The 14,976-nt window shown below is 44.6% G+C and overlaps 1 protein-coding gene across 7 annotated transcripts in view; it reads left to right on the forward strand.

Annotated features, from left to right (window-relative positions):
* The window catches only part of RNF220 (ring finger protein 220), a 220,673-nt gene that overhangs the window by 184,095 nt on the left and 21,602 nt on the right, over positions 1-14,976 (forward strand). For all 7 annotated transcript variants that reach the window (XM_042030529.1, XM_042030533.1, XM_042030532.1 and 4 more), the window contains 4 exons: positions 4,798-4,894; positions 5,892-5,978; positions 7,285-7,340; positions 9,062-9,140. In XM_042030529.1, the coding sequence (XP_041886463.1) occupies positions 4,798-4,894; positions 5,892-5,978; positions 7,285-7,340; positions 9,062-9,140 (319 nt within the window). The remainder of the gene's footprint in view (positions 1-4,797; positions 4,895-5,891; positions 5,979-7,284; positions 7,341-9,061; positions 9,141-14,976) is intronic.

The raw sequence follows: 14,976 nt of genomic DNA on the forward strand, positions 1-14,976 counted from the left end.
CATAGGGGACAACTTAGGAGAAAGAAAAGTGCTATGATAACTTACAAAAAGGGGAAGGAAAAGATTTCTGGTGAGATTTATCTACACACATTATTAATAGGTACATGACAAGAATGGGAAGCATTTTCACCTTCAAGCTCAGCTGATTCCTGTAGCCTGCCAGTGCTTGAAGCTGGCAGCAGTTAAGAGGCATGCGAATTTTTCCTGCTTTCCTGACTCTGAGTCAGTATTTCAGAAACACTGTTGGTTGTGTAGAGTACCTAAATTTTTCAGAAACTAACTCGAATTGGTGCTCAGGCAGACTGCTCTAAGACAAGCCCAAGCAAAGAAAGCTGTGTACACAGTGCTAGGTAAGTGATGTTGATAGGTACATTCTGACTGATGGGTGAGTTTGTCTCCCAAACTGTCACAGGGTTTATAGAGGTGCCACTCAATACCAGTGCTGGAATTGCTTGTCAGAGCACCTGGCTACAAGAGCAATGGGGATTGGAGACAGAGCTGTAACTTTGTTTTTTCTCTGCTTAATGGCCCCAGCGTCTGACCTGCCTGTTCACTTCTGTTTGTCTGGTCCTTAAGGAGGCAGCTGGGATTGAGACTGTCAGAGAATTGTGCTGCTTTAGCATCAGGAGGCTAATTGTATTGGGGCTGGCAGCATATGACAAGGGATTGCCTCCTATGAAATGCACAGCAAGAGCAAAAAATTCTCAACAAGGAAGAGGAAAGGTATAGGAGAGTACTGAGATGCCACCAAGCTGCTCAGCAGTAATGTGCACTGTGTTTGTTCTTTTTTCATTTAAAAGCAGCATTTTCAAGTTCACATGTGGAATTACATTCCTCAGGCCTTGGGTGACTCCTAAGAAGTCACAGCTGCTTCTGTGAATAACAGATCACGTCTCTTATGAGTTCCTAGGTCAAACTCACAAGTTAACATTCAGTTGTTGGATTTCACTTTGTTAACACTTGGGGATAAAGTTCTGGTCCTGAGCATTGACCTCTGGATAACACACTGGCTTTAGAGGTCTGCTCTAGGCGGTGTTGCTGATGGCTGTGAATTGTTGTGTGACCTTCAGAAGCAGAGCCTTGCTGGAGGAACCCTTCCCTGTTCTCAGTGCATGCTATTGAATTGCAAATCACCCGAGTGGAGTGGTAGGGGGTGTTCTGGAAGCTCCTGTCCTCTGTGCTCCATTTCATGTTTTCCTTTCTCCTGGATAGCAGCGCACACCACCAGCAGGAGCTTGAAGTTGTGAGCCCTCTTTACATTTGGGCTGAGTTAGTGAGAAGCAGGTGTGGTCCTTTTGGGCCTTCCTTGCATTTAGTGGTCTTCTTAATCCATTTATAACAGCACTTGTCCAGAAATCTGGTTTGAATGAGCCTGAGATGAATGAATAATGTCAACTAGTTCAGACGTCAAATATTTGAACAGCTGCGTGGGTGTTTTCACTGGCTTTGTGCATGGAAGCAACCCCAGGAAGTTAGACAAGGAGGGTCAGGTTGAAATTGTGGCACCAAACCGCATCCCACTGGAACTGGCCTCAAAATCCATCCCTGCTGCAGAATGAAAAGGTATTAGGATGCTGGTTGCAGGCCATTCATTCCCCAGGTGATGCTGGGCCAAGCTTTGCATCCCATTCTTTAGTGTTTTCTTGTGTGCAGGAGCAGTACTGGGATTTATGGATCTTTTGATTCACATCAGAAACATATTTTGTGGCTTTTGTTTTTCCGTTTTATTTAAAGCAGCTTCTGAAGTCCTAAAACTGATGGCACAACTTATATTCCAAGTATTTTTTGGATTCATGGAGGTTACTTTTATTAGCATACAGTTTCTAAATCATTATTTATTACCATGTTGCAATGGACTGCACTTGGTGACATAAAAAAAAAATTCCATATTAAGTGAAAAACTGAGAGTTGGATCACCTTATTGTGCCTTCCTTTAGGTGTTGGTCTGGGAGTCCTTGTTTGATAAGAAAAGAAAATTTATCTTTCTCCTGCCCCTCATTTTAACCTATGAACTTCTCTGCTCTGCTGTCCTCTGACTGAAAGGCTCTCTCAGATCATCCCAGTGTGTGTTTGCCATGTTAACACACACTGTCCAAACTCTCCCCTTGTACCCTCTCTGCATAGGAAGTATAGTAGTCTGCTGGCAGTGCAGTAGACAATAGAGCTAAATTCAGCCGAAGCTCTGGAATATTTTCCTTCCAGACTTAAAAGGGATTTTCTTAAGTACAAAGGTCTTGAGAGCAAGGACACAAGGATTCTGAAGTCAAGGTGCCTTAATATTTGTAAACTGTATTGCAGTAAGCAGATCTTCTTGTCTTAAGCTCTAGCCATAAACCACCAGTTGGCCTGAGTCACTTGGAAACAAAACAGACGGAAAGGTGCATGTCTGCTGTGTGCTTGGCATCCTTGCAGAGACAGTAACACATAAGTGGGTTGGTCCCACTTATGTTCATTCATTTGGCCACCTTCCCCCCCACCAAGGCACTTGCTCCAAGTATACATTGTCTGGCTAATGTTCAGATCACCTCCTGGGACTGGCCAAGTCACAGCTCCAGCTTTGCATGATTTGTGTCTCCCACAGCGACAAGAAAAATGAAGACCTGTGTGTCCAAAGTTTATGGCCTTTGAGAAGTGATGGGCTAAAGTAATGCCAGGTGCAGGGGATGGTGTTACTGCAGGTTAAATGCCATGCCTATAAATTACCACCCCATCACCCACTCTTGACTTTTAAAGCAGCTTTGAAAGACTATCCAGCTTCTTTGACAGGTCTCTCTTACCCCTCTAAATCTTCTCCCAAACATTGTGATGAACTGAATGAGTGAAGATTTACTAGATGAGCCATTGCAGCAAGAGGAGGCAGTTCGTGACACGTGTTGGCTGGCAGTGTGTAGCCAGCATGTGAAGCACTCTGAAAGGGGTCTGCTGGAAAAGGGCTGCCCCAGTGACACCATGGGGCTGACCTGCAGGCAGGGCTGCCACAGTACCTGGCACAGACATGAGTGCTGCATTGTTGGTGCTAGTTGTGTTACCTCTGTTGAAAATTAAGGCTGGCAATTACTTTGAAGTAAAAGCTAGTTTATGCTTCTAGGGAAAGGTTAGTCTTAAAATCATTGTCATGCTACAGTTGTCACTTGTTAAGGACCTTCTTGATATTCAGGGAAGAGAAATATCAAATCCATATAAACAAATTTTATTGGGGGCTTAATGAATCAGTGAGAGCATCCGTTCCTAGAGAGCGACAGTAAAGAACTGTGTCTGCATGGTATCCTTGGAAATGAGACCTTTGCTTTGCCCTGCTCTCTGCACAGATGCAGACTGTTAGAAATATAGTTCATTCTTCTGGGCTTATGTTAAGTGTGCTGGTGAGAACCCAGTGGGATGAACAGACTCGGACATCTGTAGCCCTGAGAAGGCTGTCATAATGCTTTGGAATGTCCTCATTCTGCAGACATGCATATAATACTCAGTGCTTCTGCAATAATTTTAGCCTGTATTCTGCATTTAGAACCACAATCACAGTACAGGAACATAGCCCTTTTGGGGCATTGGTGCAAGGCCAAGGCGACATCTACCTTACTCTGTCAGTGTCTACAGTTGGGATGTGCACCCTGGTCTACCACAATCCTAGGTCACCAGCCCTCAGGATATGCCAGGTCCTTCAGGCTCTGTCAAGTACCTCTCTCTGAGCCAGGTGTCCAGCTCTGCTCGACAGGGGTGCTAAGTGAGGGAATACTGGAGGCAGCTGCAGTGAGCACATTTCCATCCACGTAGCTTATGTACCCAAACAGCTTAGATCTGCTGAGGAATTGGACACAAATGGGGACCTTGCAACACTCAAGAGTTCAGGAGGTCTTTGCTTAATATCCAGTCTTATGGGAGAGAGCATATTCAGTGTTAGCTGTCATGAAGAGTAAATATGCCTTCTGTAGTTTCCCTTCCATTAATAAACCCTTGGCAGCAAATACCATGTGAAGATTCATCTTTGTAGGTGTTTGTGCAGATTCAATTAAAAGAAGCCTGGTTACAGTTTACAAAATGCTTGGGACCAAAATAAATATATAAATTAGAAAGTGACAATTGTTGCACAGTCAGCCTCAGGTGGAACTGTAAGTGCTTGCATCCTGCTGGAGTTGGGACTGGATGTGTGCCTGACCCACCTGTGCTGGAAGAGCGGCACTCCTGATGAGTTGCATTGCAATTTGCTCATATAAGTGCTTGTAAGAAGCTGTTAATGACAGAAGTCTGATTTTTTTCCCCCTCTCACAGAAACAGGTTTGCTGTTCGTAAATGTTTAAAATTTTAAAAATCTAAGCCATGACTAAAGGCATTTTAAAATGAAAGAGATATTTCTAATTATGTTTTAGCCTCTGCCTGCCCTCTGCATCTGAATTAGGAAGTAATTCAGAACGTCCTTGTGGCCTTTTCTTACCTGCTAGTAGTGTGGATTTTGCATTAACTACTTCTGTGAAAAATTACTCTTTCCTCTTTTGCCTCATTGTTTTTTCTGCCTTTGAGAGAGACCCCTACAGTGACTTCAATTTTAAAATAGTTCATGTGGTGAGCTAAAAGTCAAGAATGTTCCATTTTCAATGTTGGGGGGCATCTAGAGCATAAAATCTAGGAAGTTAGAGCATTTCTGTGAGTGTTCTTGTGCAATCTTTGGAGAGGGCACCTTTTATGAGGCTGTTAAGAGTAAAGGACAAGCCTGCAAACTGGTGCTGTAGCACCTTTCTTGGGAGATCTCCTACACTTCATCTCCAATTCAAATGCTCATCTGTGTGTTTTATTTTCTTCCAGGTTCTGGGTTTATCATGTGCAGCGGGAAGGAGAATCCAGACAGCGACGCCGACCTGGATGTGGATGGAGACGACACACTCGAATATGGGAAACCACAGTATCGTTTTTGAAAGGCTCTTACTGAGAGGGAAGCCAGAGGTGCATCTGCCCTGGGTGGAAAATCTGTGTCCAGCCCTACTGGAAATGACACAGCCTTCTCCAGTTACTGTGTTACTTGAACTAGGAAGGATTCCCAGTTACTCCCTCTGAGATCATACCCTTGATGCAGCACTACTTCAGACCTCGTTGAAGTCTATAGGAGACATTGCAAAGGATCAGTTAGTTTCTCTATTCTGTTTCATAAGCAATCTGTTGCCTCCATCCAGGTTTCTTCCATATGGATAGCTTTTCCTGCTTCATGGGTAGGAATTGAGTTTATTTTCCACAAGATACCCTTTTGTTTTCAAGGGGTTTGTGCCGTAAGTGCTATTCACCTTCCACTCTGAGAGGTTTGATTTTCTTTTTTCCTTTCATTAGACAGTTCATGGGAAGCATTATCATTAAGGCATATTTTGGGAACTTCTCCATCTGGGGGCAGGCTCTTTGGGCACAGCTCTGGGTGAGCTATGGGCAGACTTCTGTCCCACAGCAGTTGTAATGGGCATCAAGGAAGAATTCCTGCAAGGGCATGAGGCAGACACTGCCTTAGCTGTGATGAGGGGCAATGTATAACTGTAGAATTAGGTTTATTGAAATCTGTACCAGCCTTTTAAGAGTGAAGCTTCAACCCTTCACTGGTAAAAGAACTCTCTACTTCAAACGGAATTTGTGAAATTATGCAGGTTAGGTTTGCACAGGTTTGAGAACTGGTTTTCCCTTTCCAAGAAGCTGTGGAATCATGTTACTGTCAAAAGGTTTCTGCTTCTTTCCATCTACAACAAAACGTTAATCCAGAATTTAAAAGCAAGCCCCTTCATGAATACCAACCCCTCTTTTTTTAAGGTGTTCCCAGTTGGAAATAATTTGTTTTATATCCCAGACAGCATCCTAACCGTCTCAAAAGCCTTTCCACTGTCTGCAGCAGGGTTGTACATTCCTTAACCCTTTGTGCTCAGGTACACAGAGGCAGACATTATCCCTTGCACTGGAGAAGAGCCAGGTGAAGCCAAAGAAAGGGAGGCTCTCCGAGGTGCTGTTTTAAAGTAAGTATCACGCCTTTCTAAATTGCAGCATTCATTACTTACGGGGAGTCTCAGTTTGTGGAAAATACCTGTTAACTTGAGTGCAAGGGTTGCAACAAGAGACTTACAAAGAAGCATAGTCCGACAGATGAGTCTCCATTTCTACCTGTGCAGCCTCAATAAAGCCTCCCTGCACACTCTCCCTCTCTGAGCCACCCTGCTGCCCTGCCAGTGCTATCTTTGCCCTGAACAGTGCTGGACAGAGGATGAATTCTGGCTGTGAGGAACTGTGCTGTACTAAGGCCTTACACATCATCTTGCTTCATGATGAAATGTGGCCTCTTAGCAGTACAGTGTGATGGCACTGGAATCTTGGTTGGCACAGTAGGAGTCTGGCACCCCATGTGTGACTTCATTGCATCCAATTACATTACAACATTACATGTTGTGGGATGTGCAAACTAATCCTTCTGTATTCAGCTCTGGGTTGGGGCAAGATGTGTGCTTTGCCCACATACATATATGGAGAATGTAGGCAGCCAGCATTCAGGGAACTCGGGGAAGCATTTCAGGCAAATAAAATGAGTCTTAACAGGAAGCTAGGATTGCTTTCTAAGCCCTCTGCCCTGCATAAAACAGGACTTAAATTACCCCTCTATCTCTTTCACTGAGTGATCCTGTGGGGTCAAGGTTGAAGTGATTGATAGAGCAGTGAAATGAAGTTTTCTTACTGCTTAGCTTGTCGCAAACACTAGTTCAAAATTAGGTTTCACTCCATAGAAAAGTGGCATTTGCCACATGGATCCAAATCATTGGTCCGTTCAATACTTTGCTAACCATGCTAGTCCAAAGGCTAGGCCTCAAAGATGCTGAAGCTCCTTCACAGCCAGGACTCTGGTATTGTAGCAGGAGGATGCTGGGTTATCAGTGGCTGTGGACACTTAGTGCTTGGTGAGAGAACTGAGGACCTGAGGCCAGGTGACCCAGTTCCTTCATGTGGCTTGCACCTAACACATTGTTTTGCTGTTTGAGCAAGGTCCTTCCTTGCACATTTCCTGGACTTGTTTGCCCATCTCTACAACATGAGAGGTGATGTTGCTGGTAAAAGCACCTTGAAATTCTGTTGAGTTTCTGTAGCGATGCAATAGTGTTGCTGATGCCATGAAGTATGAGCATGTTTTTTGGCTGGCCATCTGCTCACATTTTGAAGCTTAGACTGATGGATAGAAGTATTGAGAGAGAAGTGGTGGGTGAAAGGGGTAGCTTTTCCTGAGCAGCAAAATTATTTTGTATTCAATCTTTAGCATATTGTCCTTTTCTCTTTTAGTGGTGGCACACCAAGTACTCGAATAACACCAGAGTTTTCTAAATGGGCCAGCGATGGTGAGTGTTGAAATTGTAAATTGTTAATTTATATACTGCAGGAGGGCAGATAGATAGTCCATGTCTTCTGCTTGCCAGTACTTAGGAGAGGTAGTTACTAATGCTCTTGCAGAGTGTCATCAGATACGTATGCACAAAAACACACTCTCTTTTTGAAACTTTACAGCACAATTAATTGTCGTTAATGGCATCTAGGGAAGTTCCCAAAAATGCCACTGTAACGGATATGGTGATGAGAGATGGGGATTGGATTGACTTGATGTCATGTCACTGAAAGGCAAGCTGCTATATTACAGAAGGAGCCGCAGAGCCTGACAATGTGATGCTGGTGTTCAGCTGCTGGGCATTTAAACTACACAGGTGCACCTATTGTTGAGTATTTTTCAACTGCTTTCTTATATTCCCTTCTTTGAGAGGATATGCTAGAGACTTGTATCTTTTGGATGGATCTTGTCCTTGCTGGCCTTTGTATGGCAAGAAAAGCCTACAGCTCTGAAGGCCTCACCTTTGGAGTGGAAACTCTAGGATCTGTCCTACTTCATGACCTGTAGTTGAGACTCCAGAGCAAATGAGTAAATGTGAATATATACCTTTGCATACATTACTTGAAAGCTCATTGCATTAAGAAGGAAGGGGGAAGTGTTAAACCCATTCTACTGCTGGGGGTTTTTATTCAATGCCAGCAGCACTGTAAGTGTAAGCAGCAACCTAGTGGAAATATGAGAATAATAAAACCTGGCGCTTTCCAGCTGTAGATGCCAAATCCATTTCCAGAGCTGGGCAGTGCTGCTCCAGCTCCCTTAGGAAGGAAACTGAAGCTCACCGACCTGAAGAGACATGTCCCAATGATTTTGTTCCATGTTGTGTTCCTGTCATGCTTTGGGCATTTGATTCCCAGCCTTGAAAGTACCTACAAGACATAACTACTTGCCAGTGGGAGTGGGGGAAGGGAGTAAAACCAGTTTTGCCAAGGGCATGATGGTTAAATGGAGAGCATAGGATATCTATCACAGGCATTTTCTTCTGTGGGATGGGCAATCATATTTCTTTTCTGTGATGTAGAAGCACTTGCTTGTAGGTATGAGCAGCTTCAGTAGCTACAGCCACGGAGATGATGAGGAGGCAGCCCTGATGACATTTTCTATGAGCTGTTTTCTTCATACCTTCTACCTGAATCCGCAGTTACGAATTTACAACCCTGGGGCTGGTTCATCTTCTCACCTCCAGCTGGTGTCTCACACTCTCTCCAGTGCTGGGAGCAGCCATGATGAGCAGACTATTCTGTCATTCTAGTTACCTGGCATATATTTTTCTGCTTGTATCTGAGGGGTCTCAGCAAATGGAAGAGGCTGAGAGCAGGGTCTGGGCTGGGTGGATTTGCTCTGAGCCCACCTTTCTAGAAGTACACTTTCATGTGGCAGCTGCATCGACCCTTCTGAATTAAATCCTTACTTAAACACTGAGTACATCAGTGGGGGTCAGATCACTATGAAATGGGGAGAGAGCAGGGGTTGTATTTTGAGCCCTGAATCATAGAAATGTACTGTCCAGAGAGGCCCCCCTGCCAGACAGGGACACTTAGCATCAGTCACTTCTCTCTGTTACCAAGAACTGGCATGAAAATGACTCACTGGGGTCCTCTGAAACTGTGACTTGCTCAGACTATTTCATTGCAATGATCTAATGTTCTCTTACTAATTTTTCTGTTCTTCCCTCAACAGAAATGCCCTCAACGAGTAATGGTGAAAGCAGTAAACAGGAGACCATGCAGAAGACCTGTAAGAACAGTGACATTGAAAAGTGAGTGTAAAGTGGGTAGCTTCCCTTTTTCTTGTTAAAGAACCATAGTGTCCCATCTGGTGCTCGCAGCAGCAGTGGTAATCCAAAGGTAGGCCTATTTGAAGCTTTTACCACTGGGAAGGGAAGTTGTGCTGCAACACAAAACCTGAACTTGGAACACTCACCACTGCTGTGTTCACAGAGGGTTTGTGTGGAGTTCTCCACCAGATATATCTATGAGGGCAGGTACCCAGTGACAAGGAATTGGGCACAGCTTCGGAAGGTCTTCTCCACTGCAAATTGCCTTCTTTTAAATTATGTAAATAGATACTTCCATGCTTTCTTACTGTATGTTCCACCTTCCATCTCTCAACAAAAGGGAGTCTCCCCCTAGCAGCACTGTAACTTAGCAGAAGTCTCACAGAGGGAATTCCTTTTTCCTGAAGATCTATTTTGAGCCTTTGTATGGTTCCTAACAGAAGTAATGTCTCAGTTTCTGAGTTTTTTACCTGGAGCCCTTTCAGTGGTTCAGAAGTTTAAGTCCCAGTGTTTGAATATACAGTGGTGCAGGGACTGCTGGGCATCTCCTTTCCGTCCTCTTCTGCTCACTGAATGTGCTGCAGTCTAATGTGGAATAGAAATAAAAGGGTTTATCTGCACTGTTCATTTGAGTAACCTCTATTCTAAGTCTCCTTCCACATGCTGCTGGGGTGACTGACTACTTGGGCGATTTGATGGTCCAAGTGTAAAACTACAGGCTGTTCTCTGCTGCCGTGGGATGGAGCAGTGTTTTAAGTTGATTATTGCCTGATATAAAACATTGCCCCAAGATCAAGTGAGAGACCAAACAACTTGAATGAGGTGGAAACAATGATTTAATGGTGGGTTTTAAATATTACATTTTGGGGTAAGATCCATGGATAATTTGGGATGGGGAAACATCTAGTGGTGTAGCATTAAGCTGACTTTACAGAAAGTTGTCGTTTTTCTAATGTCGTTTGTTCTCCTGCCCCTGGTCCTGACTTGAGAGGTTGCGTCCCTGGCACATTTTTGGATCTCTGCCATTTCAGGCAGCCTGGCAGAGCATATGTTCAGAGTCAGAGTTAACTGGGGAAACTCACTGCTGCAGAGGGAACTTTAACACTGCTTTGCTGTCTCAGCACTTTCCTTTCTACAAGCCCTTTTGTTAGCATGTCCCAAATGTTGGCTGGCTGCCATTCGATGCTTCTCGGTCAGCAGACTTTGGCCAAGGACCGCTGAGTCCGGGAGCCTGCAGGTCAGTGCAGAACCAGCTTTGTCCTTAGAGCCAGCCAACTTTTGCATGCTGTCTTGGTGGCAGGGACTCATCCCTTCTGCCCTAATCTGTCAGCCTCTGTCTCAGCTGCTGCGTGGCTTCCCTTTGGGCCTCCTGCCTGTCAGCCCAGCAGCCCTCCACCCTCCCAGATCCACTCCTATTGAAAATCTTTAAACTGTAGGAGCTGAAAGGATTTGACATTTTCCAGAACACTTGAGCTCAAGTGATAAAATTGACATAGCTTTAATAATCTGATCAAAGAGGCTTTAGCTAGCACCTTTTGAAGGGTCCCAGAATCCTTTCCAAACAACTCTCGCGCTAACGCTGCTGTGAAGTGTGGAGAGTGAGTATGTGTGTGCATCTGTGCACACACACCTTGCTCTGTAATAACCTTGCCTGCTAAAGCTTCAGTTCTGCTAAAAGTCAGTAAAACCCAATAGAAATTACAGGAAATTCCTTAAATGTCTTGTTCAGTCTTTCCAATAATGTTAATTTTTGAAAGTAGCAGAGGGACCTTTTTTATTTAAGGTACTTTATTTAACTGAGGTTCAGAAAACAAGATGGTGTTTCAGGTGGAGAATTCCTAGCTGCCTTTTTTTTTTCCCTCTCTCCTTTCCTTTGAGATTCATGTGTGATAAATAGTTTCTGTCCTGCCATTTAAGGAGTCTGAATGCTCTGTGTGCTTGTCTGTGTAGAGGGGTTCTGTTAAATTAATTGATAACAGGGATCAGAGCTAGAAGCCTGCAGAAAAGGAGGGGGAAGGGTTTCTCACTGTCTGGCTGCTTCCCACTCCACTGCTGAGCCATGATATATGGCGACCCAGCCCAACAGGCTAAATTGATTCATCTCTAGTTCCTGTTTCTTAATCTGGAGCTAAATTGGTTTCATTTTTCTTGTTTTGGGTGGTGCTTACAGGAAGTTTTTGGCAGCATCACTTTACTCCATTGTTTGTAACTTCAATTTTTGCCTTTACATCTGAGCATTATTGATTGGCATGTTAAACCTTGTGTAGCATCTGATTAGCATTTTTAAAATTGTCCAGAAGCACATGGCTTAGCACCTGTGTCAGCTGTGCGCTCTGTTTAGAGCAGTGGCTAATAGAGTTAGCAGTGATCTGCCTATTGATCCTTCTCTCATAAGAATGACGTTCCTTCCTCCCCTCTTCCAAAAATAAGTCCAGGCAAAGAGAGTAGTGTGTTTTTGTTTTTTAATCCATTAATACAGTACAGTGAGCAGTTCTCCTTTTGGCACACAGCTGAATTTCTTCACTTGAGCAAGTTAATTTAATCCAAACGTGGGGTTTTAAGGCAGAGTCTCTTGCGTGGTTGAACAGCTAGATGGGGTTTGGGGTAAGTCTGTGTTTCTTGCTCTGCTCCTTGTGCTGTGCCAGATCATCAGGAGCTTGGACAAACTGATCTTACCTGTGTAGTGTTGAACTTCAGGTGGCAGCCAGGGGTAGTGGGAAACATGATGCTGATCCCAGCTCTCCTTCCCAGCACTGTGGGGTATCTCAGTGCTGAGCTGTTCTAATCTTGCCAATGTGAGGTGTCTGGAAGACATGCTGGGGTGCTGAAGGCTTTTGGGGAGACGTGAAGGAGCATCACACCATCTGAGCCCTGGCTGTCTGCTGAAGACCCCAGCCACCACCAAGGCAAAGCTCAGTTTGTTCAATGCTCCTTTATGTCAGCTTGGGAGGCAGCTTTGCTCAGAGAGCAGCTGGTCCCTAATTGCCCAGGCACCCCCCCCCGCCCTGATGCCTCCACTGACGTTGGACTCTCAGCAGAAGCAGTGCTGCTCACAGAGAGCTGCAAAAAGATCCTTCCCCACAAAAAGTCTTTCTCCCTGCCTTCTGAGGGTCTGGTGCCATTTTGAAACCGAGGTTCCCCGGGGTTAAAAGCCAGCATCTTAATTCAGAGTGCCAATGTTCAATTTTGCTTTCTGCCACCAGACTAGATTGCAGGCCAGCGAGAGAGTCTGGGTTAGTGGCCCACTGGGTCACCTCCCATTTGTTTTCCTCAATTTTGTGTTGTCATAAATTCATTCCAGCCCGTTGTGGTTGATCAGTTTATCTCCGCCGGGGCAGGGAGCGCTGCGAGCATGATATATGGCACAGAGCATTGTAGCCAGCCTCTCCATGAATCACTCCAGCTGTTTGGTGTCAGCCCCAAAGCAAACAGGACCCGGCCGCTGAGCATTGACTACGATGAGCTCAGTATGGGAAGAGACATGACGTATGAATGTTTATTTAATAATTCTCTAATATTTCCAGCGGAGTGTGGCTGTGCCTTCTGGGAGGGGTGAAAGGGGGGGAGGTTGAAGAGGGAAACTCTAATCTGTTGGGGTGGGTCATAAATCAGGCAGACAACATCATTAATCAGGGATGGGACAGAAGTGGAAGGAGGTGGGACTGAAACTGCCATCCTCATTGGGAAGGGTGCTGTGCTTTTTTTTTTTTTTTTTTTTTTTTTTTTTGTAAAACGAATCTTGTTTCTGATTCTGCTTGGTCCCAGCCACACTGCCTGCATAATAGCAAACCCGGACACAGGGCTGTTTAAGTGAGTATGCTACCTCTGCTCTGAACCTTGCAATACAAGCCTGCCAAGCATTAAATCCCTTTATAATTATGTTCTTTATATAACACTTCATGCTTATCATGCTTCATTGGATGAGACGCTTGTTGGGTTAAAAAGAGGGTTTTAGAGACAAAAAGCAATTGTATTTGTTTTATTTTTCCTGTCTCCTCTTTCTTCCCCTTCCCCCCCCACCTTGCCTCTTTCTGATCCAGCTGTTTTGAAACACTGGCTCTGGAGGGGCTCTGGCACAGCAGCACAGGGAGGAGCATCAGTTAAAATTAAACAAAGTTTACATAGGGGTCCCTCTGCAGAGAGACAGGCATGTGAGAGCAGTCAGGGAGGTAGCAGTGTCTGTTGGGGAGACCCTGCTCCCAGGCAGACGCGTCCAGGCGGGAGTGGAGTGTGAAGCCAGAGGATTAACAGAGGCCTAAAAGGGAAGGAGCTGCACTTAAGCTGGTATGTCAGAGGAAAACAGAAGCTGTTGAGAATTCACACAACAGGATAAACGCTTCCTAGCCCTTCTCCACAGTGTCACACCATTAACAGGCTTTGCTGAGAGACAAGAACATCTCATAGCAAAGACAGAATTAAAAAATTAACTTGAGTCATAAGTGAACTAACTCTTTGTGCTCTGCTAAGTGAGAGCATGATGCTGCTGGTGGGTCCAGTACTAGAGCAGCCTATGTGAACTTGGGAGAGGATTCAGGACGCTGAACTGAAGTGTGGGATTGTCAAAGCCAGGCTGAGAAAGAGCTGCTGGGCTGTGCTGCTTGTGTCCAGATTTTTATCTTTATTAGGTTTTAGTCCTTTTCAGTAGTTCAGTAGTATGTAATACTGTGTTTGTGCTGTATACTGATGTTCAGTGTTAAAAGGATACAAAGATAGATGCTCCATTTCTTTATGACGTGAGGCTTTGGCATTGCTTCTTCCTCTGGGATGTGACAGTGGAGACCAGAGTGCCGGGCTGTGTTTATTCTGCTCCCTCTTTTAACTGTTGGAGAGAAGTTGTACGTGCCAGTGATGGTCTCAAACATCATAACCGCTGTTATAATGACCACTGTGCAAACTGAAATTGTATCAGTGTCTGGTTCTTCACAGGCTGGTGGTTAACGAAGCTCAGCGAGGCAGGCTGTGACTGTACAAGCTCAGACCTGGGGGGTAGATGGTATCTCTCTTTAGTGCAGCGTTGTCCAGAGGTCTGGTCTGATTTCATGCCTTGAGGCAGTTTTCTATAGATTTTGACATCTACATATAGGAAGGGACTCTTGTTTCTGTTGAACCTATAATGTTTTAAAGCTGAAGCATCTGCAAACCCAAGGGAGCTGCTGGCTTCAGGGGCAGTAGGTTCTGCATTCCTGTCCCATAACTGGTGAAAAAAACAGGATGGAATTTTATTCCTACGCTGGGGGCGCAGTTTAGGCGTCTTGCAATTGACGTCTCTTTGCCTGCCCCTTCTTTTCTTTTTTCTTTTCTTAGTTTCAGAAATGCTGTTAACTTTAATTTGTAGAGTTGCTTCCTGGGAATGAAAAATCGATGGGGGGCTATCGCAGTGTGAAATTCGACTGTCACTATTGAGCTATAGAGTTACCAAGATGTCTTAGAAGGTAAAAAATAAATCGTGGCCCAGCAAGTGCTCAGCTGTGCTATTTCAAAGGGGATATGAGGCTGATGGTCTGTTAGAGGGTACTTCAGTTAGATGGATGATGATTCCCTGTGAAATATTGGAGTTATTCCATAGGTAAGAGAAACTTTAGCTTATAAAACACAAACAGCTGCCTTCTAGCAGACAAATTCTGCCCTTAGATGTGTGAGCAGCTTATCAGAGAGAGGACTCATCCCTAAAATTAGCCTGTTGTGTTTAACATTGTCTCTGATGGAGCATTGTGGATCTTGCCGTGTTCCTTCTGAAAATATTTTGAGGATGTGACTGTTTATTCACATCCCTTAGCTATGCTGCAAGAATTGAGAGTCAGGGACTGATACTATTTTT

This window comes from Corvus kubaryi, unplaced genomic scaffold (genome assembly GCF_017639235.1).
Source record: "Corvus kubaryi isolate FWS band 111438036 unplaced genomic scaffold, C.kubaryi_AGA036_p1.0 37334, whole genome shotgun sequence".
NCBI classification, from domain to species: Eukaryota; Metazoa; Chordata; class Aves; order Passeriformes; family Corvidae; genus Corvus; species Corvus kubaryi.